Source organism: Marmota monax, unplaced genomic scaffold, assembly GCF_021218885.2.
Source record: "Marmota monax isolate L192 unplaced genomic scaffold, Marmota_monax_Labrador192_F-V1.1 WCK01_AAM20220418_F8-fsc00008, whole genome shotgun sequence".
In the NCBI taxonomy this organism is placed as follows: domain Eukaryota; kingdom Metazoa; phylum Chordata; class Mammalia; order Rodentia; family Sciuridae; genus Marmota; species Marmota monax.
Genome location: NW_026694432.1, coordinates 26,722,169 through 26,741,494, shown reverse-complemented (window position 1 = coordinate 26,741,494; position 19,326 = coordinate 26,722,169). Strand labels below are relative to the sequence as shown.

Here is a 19,326-nt window from a genome sequence, read left to right as displayed (position 1 = left end):
GCCCCCAGCAGCTATGGCTACTGTCCAGGAGGCCCCTGCCTTCCCACTCAGCCTGTGTCCATCACCTGCCCCCCACCTGCTCTAGGCAGCAGGCTCCAACCGTGGGAAACGTAGTAGTGACCCCTGGGGGCGGGGCTGGAGTGGGTGTTGGGCCAGGCCTTGGACGCTAGTCCCCTACTGAGGTAGCCAGAGCACACGGAGGATAGGCCAGGGATCACAGCTGCACCCAGACACAGGTAGACACGTGCACCTGGCTCAGGTGGAACTCACAGCACATAGCACCTGCACAAGCCCAGCCACTTCCTCTGTCATCTACTCCCAAAGGTGTGCCTGACTCACGCGTGTGGGCGTGAACACAAGCGTTGCTCTTGCACGAACACGCACGCAGCCTCATTCTTGCTTCAGGGAGATTCTTGTTTCTGTTCACAGGGTTCACACACACGAGTGCGCACCACTCACTCACACACACACACACATCCTCAGATGCTCGTCCGTCTCCTCTGCATGACCAGAGGTGCCGAGCCTGCACCTCCGGGCCCTGGCTCCTCCTCCTGCCGGACCCCTCAGCTCACCCACGAGGCCGCCTTGGCGTTCGGGTGAGGTCTTGCCTGGCTTCACCCATGAGCTGGGCTCAGGGTCCAGAGCAGGCAGAGGGACCTTCCTTATTGCTACCTGGACTCAGGGGACTCCCTGGTCATCCCCCGCAGCTGGGGTAGGTAGAGGGCTGGTGGGAAGAGGCAATTATTCTTCCCTCGACACTGTGGATCCCCTCTGTGCGTCTGTCCCTGCAGAACCCACGAGAAAGCTATGAACATTAAATGTTAGGTGACTGTGTGCCGAGTGCAGGGGAGGAGGTGAGAGAAGAGCTTCAGGAAGAGGTGGGTGGAGGGCTGGGGATGTGGCTCAAGAGGTAGTGCGCTCGCCCAGCATGCGTGAGGCACTGGGTTCGATTCTCAAGCACCACGTAACAACAAAATAAAGATATTGTGTCCACCTAGAACTGAAAAATAAATATTTTTTAAAAAAGAGATGGATGGAAGGAGGGAGAGAAGGAAGAAAAAAAGGAAGGCCAGGATGGACAGATAGATGGCCAAAGGGTGGATGGATGGATGGATGGATCTTTGGAGGGGTAAATGGATGGGTGGATGGATGAGTGGATGGATATGTGGATGGACAGATGGGTATGTGGGTGGATGGATGGATGGATGGAGTAAATGGAAGACAGACCAAAAGAACCTCAATTTCTAGGAGTTTCTGTCTCTTTTTTTCCAGCTGCTGTTGATTACCTGGCCAAAAACGTGAGCCTGTCCACCCAGCGTCGCATGAAGCTCGGGGAGCACTCCGCGGTGCTGGGACTCCTGCCGGTGGAGACGGGCCAGGCCTACTAGGCTCCTGGGGCGACTGGCCCCAGCCCGAGGCCCAGCCCACCCCCTCCTGACCCCTGAGCCTCCGCCTCAGTCCCCCTCATCCCCCTGGGGCCACGGGAGACCAGGAGGGAAGCCCGTCCCCTGCTCATAAGCGGCCCTCTGGAGATGTGCAGCCCTCCTGTCAGTCACCTGTGGTTGGGGACCCTCAATGGCCCCTTGGAGTCCCTCCCAGAAGGGTTGAGGCCAACCTGCAACGTCCCCTGCTCAGATCTGCTGTGACCTCCAGGACCCAGGGTGGAGACTGAGGCCCGTTCTGAACAGGGCGCCTCGGCCCCAGAGCGGGACGGAGCCTGCGATGCCATCCTGTGGACCTGAGTTCTGCAGCGGGGTGCCCTGGCAGAGGGCAGGGGAAGCTCGGGTGACCCCGTCAGCTACCAGTGCTGGGAACCGCCCCCCCCCCGCCACCGTGGGTCTTTGGCTCAGCACCAGAACCACAGCTCTTTCCTCCTCAGGACACTGGGGCTCCAGCAGAGGGGACCCTGGGGTCTCCCCAAGGGTGTCAGCAGGTGACCGTCTCGGCTTCACCCAGGAAGTTGGAGGACCTCAGGACCCTCCCCACACAGCCCTGCTGAGCCCTCGAGGAGACTGGGGAGAGGGCAGAGGCTTGACCAGGGCCGGGGCTGTGGGGGGTGGCAGGCTGGTCACACCTGAAGGCCACATCTGCTGGCCCAGAGCGCCAGGACCCACCTCAGGCTCCAGGAGGCAGAGGCTCTTCAACCGAAGCCCCGTTCCAGCCGTGTCCACCCCGGGGGAGGGGGGGTCTGCGAAGCTGCTCAGCTCCCTCCTCAGCGGGGTCAGATGGGACACAGAGGGGACAGTCACCAGCAAAGAGGTGCAAGGTGGCCCAGAAGGGACTTTCCTGACCAAAATCCTTTCACTGGAGGGCGGCCAGCCATGGAGGCCAGACGCTCCGGCCCTTGGCCTCACGTCACATCCCTGGAGTCAGGATCCCCACGAAAGCTCCTCAGAGACGGGAGCCCACCCTGCACCCTGCTGCAGGAGAGGCCGCCATCTTCCCGCCGTGGGCCCGGATGTGCCGGGTGCAGGGCTTCCGCCAGAGCTTCGGAGGAGGGTCTTGGACTGGGCAGGGGTTGGCTGCCCTCAGATAAGCCTGCCAAGTCCCCTTGGCGTTTGGGTGGGGCACGTCCCAGTCCCACCCACCTTTCAGCGCTGACTCGCTCTGGGCCAAGAGGCCTCTGTCTCCTGATCGGGTCCAGCTGACCTGGGTGCATGTGGCCATTTCCAAACCATGGGCCTGGGCAGAGGAAGACGCAGAAGGTTCTAGAAAAGAGGAGAAAAGACTCCTTCCTGCCTTCAGCACTCCAGCGGCTTCCTCAAGCTCTGCTCTCCCAAGAGCCGGGGCCTCTGCTTCCCACCCTGCCCCTCCTCCCCGGGCGCTTCCCACCTTCACCTTCATGGAAACCGTCCACCTTCACCCTCACCCTCTTATACGCTTCGCTCAGCTCACCTGCACCAGTGCAGCCGGCTACAGGACACTTGTGATGGGGGACACAGCAAGGAATCCACAAACACTGGACCCTGATGCTTGTCCCCACCTGGGCACGTGAGGCCACCTGTTTGCTCAGTCCAGGCCTCTTGCCCTCAGCCAACGAGACATTCCTAGAGGGAAGGGACGCTGCTTTGGGAGCTCGCCTGAGGTCCTTCCTCCTGGAGAGCCCAATGGACAAGAAGCTAGGACACTCGTCCGCATGGACGTCACCTGTGGGACCATGCTCACCTGTTTCTCTTCGTGAGAACTGATCACACCAAGCCGGTCCTGAGCCCTGACCAGGACGGCTCATACCCCGGGGTTTAGAGCCACCTATTGATAACTGAGGACAAATGGGCTCTGTGGTTGCGGTGGGCACCCGGACAGCAGTGGGCACCCGGACAGCAGTGACCCGTCAGGTTCAGCCAACTGGAGCATCCACTCGAAGAGACTTTGGGTTCTTCAAGCTCTGGACAAAAGGGAAGATCTTGTTGTCCCTTGGAAGTGCAGTCCACACTGTTGTAGCAGAAGGCCAGAAGGCCACTCAGAAGACCAACGCCGTCTTCATCCACATTCCTTAACGGCCAATCCTTCCCTGGAGGCCCGGCTCAGAACACGGCTGAGTCTCTTTACAGCCTGTGTGACTCAGGAGCAGGGCTCTCAGGCAGGTGACATCAAAACTGCCCAGCCCAGCACCAATAGTGACATTCCCATGCTAGGACCAATCCCAATTATCTGCCCCCTCTCCCACCGTGAAACAAAACCAAGACCTGCTTGGGAGTCAACCCAGCGATTTGTCATTACATCCATCCATCTGAGTTCTCCCAAGCCACCGTCTTGGTAGACAATGGTACTTACTGGTTTTCCAGGGGACCCTTAACCCTCAACCGATATTCCCTAAAACCCCGTGTATTTGTGGTCTAGCCAACTCACTCTATAAAATTGGATCTTGTGTTGGCAGCTTGCAGCTTCACCGAGAAAATGATATTGGTTGGACGAGAGGCTCGAAGCTTCAATCCCTGGGGGTTGACCACAGCCTAGAAAAAGGCCTTGAAGTCCAGTGGCCAGGCCGGCCCAGAAACAACCCCACCCATCCCTGTAAATAGAGTCCCTAGCAAGAGCAGAGATGTCTCCTCCAACTGTCCCAAGTAGCTACTGGTCCTACCTATGGGGGCTCCTCTCCTGAGCCCACTGTATATTAGTTGGAAACGTGGTGACGTGCTGTTTGTTTATAGGAAGTTGACTTTTTATATATAAATATATATACTAAAAAAGAAAAAAAGGAAAGAAAACCCCCACAGTGTGTGTCGTGCTAGTGCCAGGGACCATCTGTAGGGATATGTCGCCTATCGTGTGTTCCGGGCTCCGTTGAGTTCCTTCACTTTGTTGCTTTGTTTTTTCACTTGGTCTTTCTCTCTTGCTATGAAAAAAAACAAAGTGACGTGTAAGACCCGAGGTATGCTCTTCTACTCTTATTTTTTACTTGATTCACTTTTGATGCTCTTTTGCCAGAGGAACTGAAAGAGCAGAGGAAGCCGAGAAGTAGGGGGATAAGGAAAAGAGAGAGAAGACGCAGGCAGAGGTGGGTCGGCCAGCAGACGGGCGGAGGTCGGATGTCCACCTGACCGTGGGGGAGAACAGGACAGGTCCTGGACTTGGAGCAGGCCGCCAGCGATCCAGTGTTGTCTCGGATGGAGCTGGTGAAACACTGTGGGATTCGGATCTTGGACCTCAACCCGGAACTCCACGTTTGCCAACTAAACTCTTTCTCTGGATCTTCTCTCGGGCTGATGTTCTCCTCGAGCTCCTGAATGTGTCTTTCCATCTTGGATGCTTTCGGGGTACACGGGTCTTCTCTCCTCCCCTCCTTGCAGAAGCATCCAGCCAAGACCAAATGGGCGCACTCCAGCCGCCGTCTTGAATGCTCCGAGACACCTGTGTGCTGGAGGCTTCTTCTGTCAACTTGGACATGGCCAACCCCCTGACCTGGGAAATTGCCACATCGCACTCTAGATCATTCCTCCTTCCTTGTAACGGCAGCACCATTGCTCCCGTGTCTGACTCTCAACAGTTTTCCTCCACATGGAAGAGTGTGTGCGTGGAGAGGGTGTGCGTGGGTGTGTGCGGGCGCGTGAGGGTATGTGTTTAAATATAATCGCACCATAATTTATTCAGCTATATGGAATAGTAGACTAGAAAGAGAAACTGGTATTTGCTTTAACTACCTGCTGCTTGTAAGCGCTGCCTCTGTAACTCAGGCGTAACCGTTATACATTAAAAGAAATTAAAAGCATTTTAAAGGTTCCGTGTACTCCACTGATTGCCATTTGGGGCTGGGGACTGAGGGGTGTCGGGGAAGCCTTTTGACCTAGTACAGAAGGTCAGGGTGGGAACGGGGACTCTCTCGCACCCCACTGAGTCCCCCAGTGCTAAGCAGCTACCAGTATGCAGTGGGTGCCTAATCGATATCTGATCAACAGATGGAGTTGCTGGAGCAGCTCTGAGCTCAGAGGAACAGTGCGATGTCAGAAGGAGAGGGAATTGGGTTCCCTTCGCCACAACAAACTTCCTGTCGCTAAGCTTAGAACCTCCTGAGTTCTCTCCCGGGATACAGGATGGAGAGGCGGGAGAGGGCTTGGAAGCTGGCATGTCACCTGATGTGGGGATTCCTGGGCAGGGAGTTGCTGAGCCCGTGGGGTGGCCTTTTGTGCCCCGCCCCGTCCTTGGCTACTGGTGCCCTGGGGTGCGGGTGGCTGAGTAGAGACCTGCGTGTCCTGCAGCTCTGATTGAAATTCTGCAAGAAAGGAGCTGCCGCGAGCTCTTCACAGCATTTCAGGGACATGTGCACTGTCCCCGTAGAGGGGACCTGGGCAGGGGCCAGCAGTGTCCATGCCACCGTGTTCCCCTGGCTCTGAACTGGGGTCTGCACCCCTTTCCAGGGTTCTGGTTTCCTTGGACGGTCTTCTAAACAGGAAGAGGGCAGTAGGGCAGTTTGGGAGAGGAATCATAAATGAAGAATTGACTAAGGTCAAGGTTCCTGTTGACCTTAGCGGATACGGCCCAGGCCTGGTCCTCCAGGGCAGGACCCAGGGGGAGGCTGGGTTCTCCCAGGGTCTGAGACCAACCGAAGGCTACCCCCAGGACCCTCCCCCATGCGGGGTCCCTGCCGTCCCTGCAAAGTCCCAGCAACTCATGCTTCCGACTTCGATCCATCCCATCCATCGTGTCTGTCCCTCTTCCTCCCCCTCCCCCACCAGGCCACCATCACTCAGTCAGGAAGACACAGGAGAGAGTCAAGAGCCAATCAGACCCCACCCTCGCTCTGTGTTAGACTCTTCGTGGGTCCTGGGACAGTTTTCATTTTTAGAAAGCAGGCTGGACACCCTCTAGGGACCCCCCGGTCACCATCACAGTCACCTGAGCTGAAGGCAGGCTTGGAGGAGCCCCAGTGGCCTGAGAGCTGGGAGCTGTCCGCCACCGTGCTCCAGAGCGCTCACTGACCCTCTTAGGGGACCTGCCTAGGAGAGGGGGACGGACGTGGGATAGACGCCTGGATCTGCCAGCTTTGCCACAGACGCTGCAGAGCAGTGTCCTCCGGCTCCTTTGTCACGCCCTCCTTATGGTGGACGAGCTTTCCTCAGGTGACAAGAGCTGGTGAGGGGGAACAGGCTCCTGGGCTAGCAGATGAATGGAGCCACCGAGTGGGAGGGACACACGGGACGGACACTCAGTACAGTCCCCACCTGTTGGGTAGTGGAGTCTAGACTCTGGTCCTCCCAGAACAGAGAATCATCTTCCTTCCTCTGGCCACATCTACAGCTGCCGCTGGGAGAGCGAGACTCACCCCCAGGGGCAGCAAGAAGCCTGCGCTCAGAGCACCTGTCACTTCTGTGTCTCCCCCAGAAAGAATCAAAATGTACTTCCTCGGACCAAATCCCAGCTTTGGTCCCAGGTCCCCTCTGTAAGCAAGTCATATCCCTCAGCTGTCCCATCCTTCCCACGGGAATAAAGACTGCTTACTGTATCATGACAGAATATGGTGAACACCAGCCCCACATCCTGGTGGTTCCAAAGGCTCGTTTTTTCTTGTTCCTATTCGTGTCCACTACTTATTCTTAGACTGGTTTCTGTTGCTGTAACAAAGTCCCTGGGACTGGGTTGTTTATAAATAAAAGAGGTTTATTTGGCTGGCAGTTCTGGAGGCTGGGAGGTCCGAGAGCACGCTGCAGACATCTGTGTGGCATCTTGTGAGGACTCCTGCTATGTCATAACAAGGCAGACAGCCACGTGGAGGGACAGAGACCCAGGTCAGGTCTCTCTCCTCATAAAGCCACTCATGCCATGGGGGGGGCGCACACTCATGACTTCACCTAAGGGCCCCCAACTTTACACCTTTGATTTATTAATTTGGGGATTAAGTTTCCAACACATGAACTTTGGGAGGCACCTTCACCCCATGGCACCCACCACGGGCTGTTGGAGTGTGGCATCCTGACAAGGGCTGTGGCCTCTGGTGGAAAGACAGGGAGCCAGGTGCCCTGGCACCCAGAGCCTCCGCCCAAGCTGGACTCTGAGGCCACACTGAACCTCCAAGGGAGCAGGGAGTGGGGTTGGGGCTCAGCACTCAGCACGGTCCCCTCCGGCCCCTGTCACAGAGGGTTTTCATGAGGACAGAAGGAGGCCCGGGGTGCGGAGGGGAGACAGGGACTGCTCTCCTGGTGGCCCTGCCGCAGGGGACACAGCAACCCACATAGGTGGGCAGCCTGTCCTATAGCCCCACGATGGCCCAGCCAGAGCCTTTGTCACGTTATCAGCATGACAACCTCGGGAAGTGGGAGTTCAACCCGAAGGTGAGGGAGGGAAAGGTCCCAAAGTGAAAGTGACCGGCCCATGTCACATGACGGGTCAGGGGTAGGGAGAAGCAGGCCAGGTCACATGTTAGCACCAAGGGGCTGGAGGGTTGGAGTGGGGCCTTGCCTGAGGGTGGTGCCCACAGGAGCCTGGCAGGGCGGCCTCCTGCCATCTGGCTCACACTGAGAGTCCACCCAGGGTCAGAGACTCCTGCAGGCCACCGTCCTCCCCAGCAGTGACACTAGCCAGGCAGCACAGCTCGGGACCCTGCCCAGAATCCCCTCCACCTGCTCCCCCTGGACAGATGGGCAGAGGGGCTGCGGTCCTGCACCACATCCGGAGCTGTGGCCTCCACCATCCGGACACGGCAGGCCTCGCGGGTCCCATTACACAGATGAGGAAATGGACCCAGGGAGTGAAGTCATGGTCCCCGGGTCCCCAACTAGAAATGGGAGGAACCGAGGTTGAAACTCAGATTCACCTGGTACCAAAACAAAGCTCCGTCCACTGTGGCGGCCTCCCTCCCAGCACAGAGCTGGGTCCCTGGGAGCCAGGAGGACGTGCTCTGGAAAAGATCACCCGCCACCGGCCGTCACCACGGCGAAGCCTGGGGACCAGCCCCCACGTGAGAACTCCTGGGCCCACAAGGCGCTGGCTCTCCGTCCTGCGGGCTGTGGGCTGCTGGGGTCTGGCCACCCGGGGTTCTCGGCAGCTGCACGTCTGGCAAGGGTGACGGGAAAGGCCTCACCCTGGTGACTGTGTCACGTGTCACCAGAGCCCATCACGGCAGCCTGGAGCTGATGGCTGAACAAAGTGGGCTGCCATGCTGGGAGAGGACCGCGTGGCTTGCAGGTGAGGACACCCTCTAGGAGCTGGGGTGACCCGTGTCCAAGAGCCAGCAAGGAAGGGGGCGCTCACTCCTCTAACGGCAAGGAGCCAATGCCACCCTCCCAGCCAACCTGGGAGCAGATTCCCCCCAGTCCAGCCTCCAGATGAGCCCCAGCCCTGACCACCCCGGGCCTCAGCCTGGGGACTCCCCTGCAGGGGCCCCGGCCACGCAGTGCAGACTCCTGACCTGCAGAGGCCGTGAGGGGACGCGGGGTGGTGCTGGAGCCATCGCAGGAGAAAACTCGCACCGGGAGCCGAGCTCCGAGTGCAGCTGTGGCGACGAAGAAGGCAGCCACGGGGCCATGGCTGCGGATGACCAGGGTTCAAAGGGCACCGCGGTCCCATGTATTTCAATATCTACTTCAGGCCTCTCTGGTCAGATCACCGACGTCCCAAGGCCAAGGCAAGGCTCATGGCCAAAGTCAAGAACCGGAAAGAGCATTCCGCCCTCCTCGAGGGGCGCACAGGGTCTGGATGCCCATCTGTAGGGCAGAGGGGTGAAGAGTGAGGCCCATTGTCTGGGAAATTTAGAAAAAAAAATCCTTCTGTCAGGCTGAACCTGTTCCACTCCCGGGAAACGCTCAGCGGTGAGCAGTTATCTCCAGGGAGGGCTTCCAGCTCGCAGGAGCCAGGCCTCCAAAATAGGGGCCTGGGCCCGAGGAGCAGCAGGGGTTTGTGGGTCCCCAGGAGCAGCGCTGGCCATTGTACAGCAGAGGGGATACTCCCAGGTGGAAGGGCTCAGGGAAGGGCTGGGGTAGCAGCCTCTGCTTTCCCTGGGACCTGGGGCCAGGCCTCACCTGTCCCTGAAGATGGCCCCCTCCTTTGTGAAGCCAGCACTTCAGCTGCCCCATCTGTAAGGAGGAGCATCCTCTGTGTCGATGGCTTTCTGTACGCAATCTGCCGACAGACAGTTCAAGAGAGTGGTTCTCAGGTCAGAGAGCCGCCTGACAACCTCCTGTGGCAGGGGGTTCCCATCCTGAAGCCACCACTGGGTAATCTGGTGTGAGCGCTGTAAACCTCAGGGGGGACTCACCTTCCCCTTCATCTATGAACTGGCATAAGGATGGCACCGACCTCCAAGGGGGTGTGGGGATTACATATGACCATGGGATTAAGAAACCCAATCGACTGTCTTTCGTCTCATTTCACAAACTCACTTGATGGCTGGACCTTTTCCTGTAGGAATACTCGCCAACATTATGGGGAAGATCCTGGAGCTTCCAGGAAGCCCACGGAAAACAGGAAACCCGAGGAGTTATAAATATCAATGTCCTTGAGAAAATAAGGAACTTGCTAAGAGAAGGTTCAAATACTATAAGCAATTTACACCTGGGGTCTTCCCAAAAAGAGGAAACTATTCGATAAGATAAATGACAACTTCGGAATAAACTTGTGAAATATGTAAAGATGCATAGTAAAGAAATGTCTCTTATAAAGGTTTTCTGGGGGCAGGTGAGGAGGGAGGACAACAGGACATGCTCTAGACGCAGTTCCTTGATAACTTCACTTGACGTAAGGAACATTTGGGACGATCTAGAGAAGGAAGCTAATACCATCAAGAAAATCACAATTAAAATGACTATTTAACAAGTGTGCTTTTCATAAATACACACTCTGAAAATTTTTAGAGTCTGATTATGTAGGTAATTAGTAGGTTTCTGACAGGGAGCATTAACAGGAATTGACGATCTCTGTGTTGTAAGGTCTGTATTTAGGCCGTTTATGTTTAATGTAATAAGTGATGTAAGTAAATTTAGGCTGGTCATTTTTCTGTTTGTAACTTCTTTTTGTTTGTTTCTCTCTTTATGCTGCCTTCTTTTGAGTTATTTTAATATATTTTAGTGTTATCTTAGTAAGCTATGGGCGCTTGGGCTATACCTCTATATTATTTTTTAATGATGGGTCTAGGGATATAATAAACATTCCTAAATTCCACCATCTACTTGGAATTAATATTTTACCTAGAAGTACAAAAGAAAACCTAGAAGGTCTATGACACTTGATGCTGTAGTCGTCGTATGTATTAATGTATGTACATTGATCCCTCTGGGGCAATTGGATACTTTTAATCATATGTTCTAAAGAACTTAAAAATAATCTTATATTTCCCAAGATATCCAACATTTCTGTTACTCTGTCTTTATTCCTAAAGTTTCCCTCTGATCCTTTCCTTTAGCCAGAAGAACTTATGTTAACATTTCCTTAGTGCATTCCTATGGTCAAGAATTCTTTGGATTTTTCTTCACCCCAGATTTTCTCATTTGCCTTCATTCCTGCAGGATACTTTTAAAGTTTTCAATGGACCTTTATCTTTATCTATTTATATGTTTTTTGAGGATCGAACCCAGTGCCTCACACATGCTAGGCCAGCGCTCTGCCACTGAGCCCCACCCCAGCCCATGAAGGATATTTTTCTACAGAGAAGATTCTGGGTAGATGGCTGTCTTCTTTAGAAAAGGTGTTCCGATGTCTTTGGGCTCCATGGTTTCTGATGTCATATCTGCAATCATTTGAACATTTTTTCCCTCTGACTGCTTTAAAGACCTTTCTTTCATTGTCAAAAGTTTGATTCAGTTACATCGGTGCATTTGGGAGGTCATCTTGAATATCTGTGTCTTTTCAATATGTTTGGGAAATTTTCAGCCATTATTTTTACAAAAGATTTTTTCTGTCTCTCTCATTCTTCCTACTCAGGGATTTCAATGGCATCTTTTCTTAGGGTCTCGCAGGTCTCTGAGCCTCTGTTTGTTTTTGTTTTTTTTTTTTAATCATTTTTCTCTATTATTTGGATTACACAGTTTCTCTGAATCTGTCCTCCGGTTCGAGGACTCTTTTCTCAGTCATCTCTCCCCGGCTATTGAACTCATCCAGTGAGTTTTTGAAACATTTCTGATACTGCAGGCTTCAGTTATAAGATTTCCATCTGGTTCTTCCCCATAACTTCTGTTTCCACCAGGAATCGCTCCCTTTTCCTTCTCTTCAAGCCTGTCCACCTGCACCTCACAGAATGTGGTTCTAATGGCCCCTGAAGGTCTTGATGGTTCCAGCGCCTGCTTCATGACAGGGTCAGCAGCTGTCCAGTGCCTTCCCCTTCTGAATTGCTCTAGGGTTTCCTGGTCTTTAGGGCGTCAGTGATCTTGGACTTTTTGAATAGTATGTCATGGAACTCTGGAGCCTGTTAAGATCCTCTGGACGACGGGATTCTGGGCATATTTGTTTGTTTCGTTGTTGTGGCCTTCACTCAGCAGACCCAGGAGGGTTCCAGAAGTGAAGTTTTCCATTGTCCTTTGTCTACAGGTTCATAGAGAGTGGGGTCCCTTCCAGGGATGACACAGGACACGGCACAGAGAGTATTATCACCCAGGGGTGGTCACCTTGGCCTTAGGGGAACCGTGGTACACCGCCGGTGTGACTGACCTTTACTCTCGGGATCTCTGCAGGTTTTCCTGACGAAGCTCCTGTCATATTAGCCAGGATAGGCTTGGTTCTGCTGCAGAGATGAGTAATCCCTGTTTTAGTCAGCTTTTTACTTTTCTGCTGCAACCGAAAGACCTGACAAGAACAATCAGAGGAGGAAAAGCTTATTTGGGGGCTCATGGTTTCAGAGGTCTCAGTCCACAGAGGGCCGACTCCATGGCTCTGGGCCCGAGGCGAGGCAGCACTTCATGGCAGAAGAGCGTGGAGGGGAAAGTGGCTCGGGTTATCGCACCAGGAAGCAGAGAGAGACTGCATTCACCAGGGACAGAATATATGCCCCAAAGGCTCATCCCGAAAGTCCTCCCTTCTCTAGCCACACCCGCCTGCCTTCAATTACCACTCAGTTAACACTTATCAGGGGATTCATCCACTGAGTGGGTCAAGGCTCTCACAACCCACTCATTTCTCCTCCAAAACTTCTTGCATTGTCTCACGCATGAGCTTTTGGGGGGCACCTCACATCCAAACTATAGCAACCCTCAAATCTCAATGGTCCCCCGTGATTAAGGATTTTTTTTTTCCTCCGTGATGTTTCTATACCAGTTAGAACACATGGCCTCGGAGGACACTATCTAGAGAAGGGAGGTACATTTGATGAGTATAAGTGTCATTTCCTTCACAGACATATGACTCCAGCTTGCTATTTACTTATTCTATTTAGTTTGTTTGTTTATTTATTTATTTATTTATGGTACCTGGGATTGAATGAACCCGGGGCACTCAACTACTGATCCACATCCCCAGCCCGTTTTTATATTTTATTTAGAGACATTTAGGGCCTCACTAAGTTGCTGAGGCTGGCTTAGAACTCTCAATCCTCCTGCCTCAGCCTCCCAAGTGGTGGGGATCACAGGCATGCACCCCTTCACCTGGCAGGGGTCCTGGGGAGTACAGGACAGGGCCCGAAATATTTGTTGGGTGGAAGTCAGTCCCCAGGTGGCCACCCTGGGAGCATGAGACCATCCTTCATTCCCTCCTGGGGAAAGGGGTAGGCACCCTGCGGGCACTGCCTTGTTGGCCCTCACCCCACACCCCACACCCCACACCCAGCCAGGATTCCTGGAGGTCTCCAAAACTCCACGCCAACTCTTGGGTCTGAGAACACCGAAATAATTAATCTGCCCAGACTGTGGATGAGGAAGAGAGCCCCACCTGGAGGGGACAGGGGAAGGAAGGGGGAAAGCCGAGGGGGTGGACTTCAGTCAGCCACCAGGATTCCAGCTGAGACCTCGTCACAGCTGTCATTGAGGGGTGCAGAGTTGCGTGGCCACAGAGTCTCCACGGGGATTAGGACCCTGCCTTCCTCCTGCTCTGTGGACAATCCAGGGCTAGACTCTCTCCAGGGCCACCCCAAGGCGTAGGGCCCGTGGGCTGACCATCTGGACTGAGGGTGGACCAAGGGTAGTGCTCAGGTGAGGAATGGGGACAAGGAGACAGTGAGGTCCTCGTGATGATGGAAAGAAGCCCCTTCAAGGACTCTGTCCTTAGTGCCCGTGGGGACAGCGTTCCCTGGATTCTTCCCCTGGTCCCTAAGACACCCTGAGAACGGAAAAGGGTCATCTTCAGTTTTCCGATCAGGAAGCCAATGTTAGAGAGGCAGAGAAGTGTCCCCAAGATGACACTGTGGGTGGTGAAGCCAGACCTGGTGTCTACACTTGGAAAAGCACCATCAGATGAAAAGTCTCCCAAGAGCAAAGACAGGCCTCCTCCAGCCGCGTCAGAGAAAATCCCCCGCCAATCTCGTTTCATCCGCACCACTGCCCGCCTCCCCTCCGCATCCAAAAGATGAAGAGCCTGGCATGGGGTGGCATCGGTGCTGTTTGTTGGAGCGAGTAAATGAGCAGCCCTAAGCACCTGCCAAGTCAGCGGCGTGTGCCCGTCCAGAGGGCAGCCAGCCACGGCGGGAAGGGCGCATGCTCCTCTCACAGCCTTGGGGTCAGATCCTGGCTCCAATGATTACGGAGGCCAGGGGACACTCAGTGAACTCAGGGACATCCCGTGAGCTTGGGTCTCCTCCTCCAGAATCTGAACATCACAACACCATGGCTGGCAAAATGGTTTGGACCAAATGCAGGCGCACGCGAGGCAGAGAGCCTGGCTCTGGGTGGGCGTCTGGCCAGGTGCATGACCTTGGGTAACTCACCTCATCCTTCTGAGCCTCAATCTCCTCATCTGTAAAATGGGTGAAATAGCACCTACCCAAGGGGTGGATAAAGTGCGTCTATGCTAAATTTGGGTGCCTGGCACTCAGTAGGTGCTCACTGGTAGTTAATCCCTAATGAGGTGCTGATTATTGGAAGCCTGCTGCATGGAAAAGTGCCACAGAACAAGAGCTGTCAGGTGTAAGACGGGACAGTTCTGGATCGGGCTAGCTTTAGATGAGAGTGACAGTTCTTGGTCCCCGCCCCCTGGGGATGTTGGACGACGGCTAGACACATTTTAGGTTGTCCTGGTGGGTGGGTGGGCTGCTCCTGGCGTCTAGTAAGTAATGAACTATCCTCCAAAGCCCAGGACAGTGTCTGCAACCCAGCCATCTGACCCACCTCCTGGCACCAAGGTGGGGAAGGCCTGGGTTGGGGGCCACGCAGGGCGGGTTCCATTAGAGGCTGCACAGCTGAGAACTCTGTCACGCAAGGCTGTGTCCAGAGGCACCAAATTAACAGAATGTCCCATCTTGGCCACAGGAGCCACGGATCTGGTTCTTTCTGAAAGACAACTGGATGTGGCAGGTGCCTGTTTTCAGTTGGGCACATTTTGTTTTATACAAAGTGTCCTCGCCAGGCCTGGGCAGGGTGCTGCTAATGAGGGACCCCTGATGTGGGGTCAAGTGGCATGTCAGCAGCAGCTGGGTGTGTCTCTGGCCCCAACCTACAGGCACACGGGGAGGGACTGCAGGATTTGGAACGACACGTGCTGCTGTGAGAATCCCGGGTCTCGGGCTGGGGATGTAGCTGGGTGGAGAGACCTTGTCTAGCATGATGAGGTCCTGGGTTCCCTCCCCAGCACAGCCCAAAACAAACAACCAAAAACAAATCCTGGGTCTCTCCATTGCTGCAGGTGACCTCAGCAAAGGACCTAACCCTGCCAGGACTCAGTTTGCTCCTCTGTGAAAGGAGCATAGCAGTGACTATTTCATAGGCACGGTGGTGAGAGAGCCAACCAGCACTAGAGCTAAGTCCCAGGGACACGGTTGTCCAAAGTCCCAGAGAACCCAGGGCTGGGGTCCATCTCTTAATTCCCAATGCAGGCTGTTTCTTGTGCACTCATCTATTCATGCACTCGTTCATTCATTCATCCATTCACTCATTCATCCATTCATTCACTCATTCATTCACTCATTCATTCATCCATTTACTCATTCATTAATTCACTCATTCATTCACTCATTCATTCATCCATTTACTCATTCATTCATTCATTCACTCATTCATTCATCCATTCACTCATTCACTCATTCATTGACTCATACATTCATCCATTCATTCACTATTCACTCATTCATTCATTCATCCATTCACTGTGGTAGGAGATTAGAAGGTTGGAATGAGCAGCAGCCAGGTCCTAGAGGCCCTGCAGAACCTGGCCCAGAGCTTAGACTTTGATTCACTCAGAGAATGGACGAGGGCCACCGACTGCTGTACAGAGATTAGCCTATGCTGGCAAGAGGGGCTGCAGGGAACCAGGGGATAGTGACAGGGGTGGCCCCGACTGGGTGGTAGGATGGAGGTGGGAGTGGGCGGACCCAGTAACATGTGGGAGGAGGAGCCACGTGTCCCCCTCCAGCACTGGAAAAGTGGGAGAGGAGTGGATGGAGGGCCCTGGGCTTTGGGTCTAGTCGGTGGGTAGATCTGGGGCCCTTCGATGAGTTGTAGGACCAGGGAAGGAGCCAGGGTGTCAGAGCTCAGAAGGCCGGAGGAGCTGCCACAGTGGGGGACGCCTGGAGGCTTCTGAGCCTGCAATCTCAGTCCCGGGAGTGGGGCTGGTGGGTCCCGTTTGGTTGCCATCATGCAGAGAGCGAGTGGGGTAGGAGAGAGAGGAGGCAAAGAGCCGAGGACCAGGCCCTCCAGAGTTCAAACGCAGACGAGACTCCAGCAAAGCAGTCACAGCAGGGACCGCTGGAGAGGGGAGAAACACTCAGGCAGGTGGGGGACCAGGAACTGGCCTGGCACATGGTCTGTCCCTAAATAAATCCTCGAGGCCCCCAGGGGTGGCCCAGCCATGGGTGTGTGCTGTTACGAACTCGAACTCACTTAGAAGATTGCCAAGAAAGTCTGCTAACTGCTGGCCACTGCCTCCCACCCCCCCACACACCATTAGCCACTGGCCCGAGAGTCCGCCCAGGTGCCCAGGGCGGTGCTGCCGGGAGGACCTGCGGTCAGGCTCTCCTGGCTCCTGCTGGCTCTCACTCCCTGGGATCCACTGGACCCTGCCTGCCCCAGGCGGGTTGTCACAGCAGTTCCGGAAGCTCAGGGAGTTCGCACGTCCTCACGGTGTCACACAGGGGTGCGAGGGGTGGGGGCGGAGTTAGAATCAGCCTTAGGGTTCACTTCTGCTCACCCCAGAGCCCTCAGTCTTCCTGAGGTGGGGTGGCATTTCCCGGAGCAGGAGTGAGCTGAAGGGACATCAGGACCAGCCACTGGAGGCCCTGGACATTGTCTGCCACCACACAGGGCCCCTCTTTCAAGCACGTGGAGCGCGCTGTTCTCAGCCCTGGCTGCTGCGGGTTGGAAGCAGAGAGAAACAGCAGTTCTGGCCCCTGCCCATTAGGCCGGGACCACTGGGGACTGGACAGGTACCTTCATCATTATTGCTACTGTCATTATTGTTGGTTCTGACACCCCCAGTATTGACAGCCCACGGGGAAACTGAGGCCCTGGGACTCCGACCCTAACTCGCCTCTACCCTGAACTCCTCCAGGCACACACAGAAGCCTGGCGTCCCCTTTGGTCATAGAAGCTGTCAGGAGAGGGAAGGTGTTGGGTAATTAAGAGCCTGTGTGTTGGCGTTAAACTCATGTGACCTGGGGCAAGTTGTCCCAGCCTGAATCCCAGGAAAGATAAATCCTTAAATAACCCTCTTTACAGTCACCGAGAACACCCCCCCACCCCCGTCTCCCCGCAGTAAAGGGAGAGGGAAATTGCCGCAGCAAAATAACGGGGGGGGGGGTGACGAGCAACTTGTATAGATTGATACAGCAGGAGTGGGAGCCGTTTATTGTAGGACAGGAGGGGTATATATACATTCCACACAGCTTATCTAATTAGCATAAACTAGATACAGCAGTCAACCAATAAGGAATCTCCACACTTAATGGCTCGCTGGCGTTAGTTCACAAACCACTCCCTCTGGCAAAATGCCAGGCGCCATCCTGACTTGTTTACAGACCCTAACAGGAAATCATAGGTTCCACTTTATGGTTGGGGAAACTGAGGCTCAGAGGTGAAGTCACATACCAAATGACACTCAGCTAGGGTTGGGCTGCAGCGTTCCTTTCTCTCTGACAAAGGAGGCTGGAGTTCAGGTCTGCAAGCTGCTCTGGCACAGCAGGGGCTCAGTCACAGGAGAGGTTTGGAAATTGCTGGTCAAATGAGCAACCAAAACGGGGGGAGGCGAAGCCTCTAAGTGGGTTCTAGAGTGACCAAGGGACAGCAGAGGAAGAGATTAACCCCTCGGGCAGGAACATGCTAGTTGTCTGTCCGTGGCGTAGAGGACTCTGGCTGGAGGGGACCCGTTTTACCAATGGAAACCTGAGGCCCAGAATCAGTGGGTGGACAAGAGCATCTACTTCCTGGTCCACAGCCCCTTTTGACACCCAAGAGTTTAAAAACAAAAAATCATGGAATTTTCAAGAAAACTCCAGGCACCATTTCTTTGGAGGAAACAAAGTCCAATTCTAGTTTTTGACCCAAAGTAAAATTCTGCACCTTGACCCATAGGTACCAGGTGTAGGCAGGGCATATGGTACCTGCCATATAAACACCAGGTGCCTAATTTTCTTCCTGACACCCAGACTTCCCCCCGCCCCGTGCTGGATGCTGAGCTAAGTGCTGAGCTTATATTATCTCAGAGGTGGGCAAACTTTTTCCGTAAAGAGCTAGGCTGCAAAAGTTTTTGGCCTGGTGGGCTACCTAGACTGTTAGAGCTCCGCGACTCGACCACAACAGCGTGAGAGTGGCCTCGTGTGAACCCAGGAGCGCATCCTTGTGCCAGTAAAAATTTCTTTATGAGCCCATAGATTTGAATTTCATATAACTTCACATCACAAAATATCCTTCTTTACTTTTTCAACTGTTAAAAAATGCAAAAAAAATAAAACATAAAAACCACTCTAGGCTCCTGGGCTGAACAAAGCATTTGGCCTGAAGCCTGTAGTTTGCAGAAACCACCATATGATGCAGATTTTGTTGCCAATTTACAGATGAGGAAACAGGCCCGGAAAGGCGAAGGCGATCCTATAGGACCTCAGGGCGAGTGTGACCACAGAGCAGGGGCTGGACGGGGGCAGCTGAGCTTGGACTTGGGTTCTTCGCCCGATGGATGCAGAATCTTCTCTTGGAGGAAGTCAAGCTTTAGATCTGGGGGGGACTGAGGCCCAGAGAAGGGATCAAGCCTACAACCTGCAGGGGGCACGCTGTGGTATTGGAGCAGAGCCCTGCCCAGGCTCCCAACCGCCCAGGGCTCACCCTTCCATCTCCCCGTCTATCCCAGCTAATTACCATCTCTTCAGCAGATCTGGATCCTGACATGAGTATCATTGTCTGAGGTGAGTGCAGGGGCTGGGAAGGAGTGAGAGATGGGCAGAGGGGCCACTGCATCCCCACGCACGCGCGCGTGTACACACACACACACACACACACACAACGGCTCCCATTTCCTGAGATGTCCACCTGCTTTTATGAATATAAGTGGATTTGTAACAAGCATTGCAACTGCATATAAGGCATTCAGACATGGAGACAATTTTACTAGATAATAGACTATCATGCAGGATACAATTTAAATTAAAAAATGCAATTTTCACCTTGAAATGAACAAATGATTACAATTTCTATACAAATTAAGGCATTCAGCCTCTCTTTCAGTAGTGCCACCAGCCCATGAAATATGACATAATTACCATGAAATACATTTTCAAATATTTTGATTTTTGTCCGCCGCTTTTTAAAAAACATAGGCCGCCTTCTAGGTCTCCGA

At 54.1% G+C, this 19,326-nt stretch overlaps 1 protein-coding gene across 2 annotated transcripts in view; it reads left to right on the top strand.

Moving 5' to 3' along the window:
- Pax7 (paired box 7) overlaps positions 1-1,388 on the top strand; it is an 86,589-nt gene extending 85,201 nt beyond the window's left edge. For both annotated transcript variants that reach the window (XM_046469160.1, XM_046469159.1), the window contains exon 9: positions 1,273-1,388. In XM_046469160.1, coding sequence (XP_046325116.1) covers positions 1,273-1,388 — 116 coding nt within the window. The remainder of the gene's footprint in view (positions 1-1,272) is intronic.
- Positions 1,389-19,326: the final 17,938 nt, after the last annotated feature.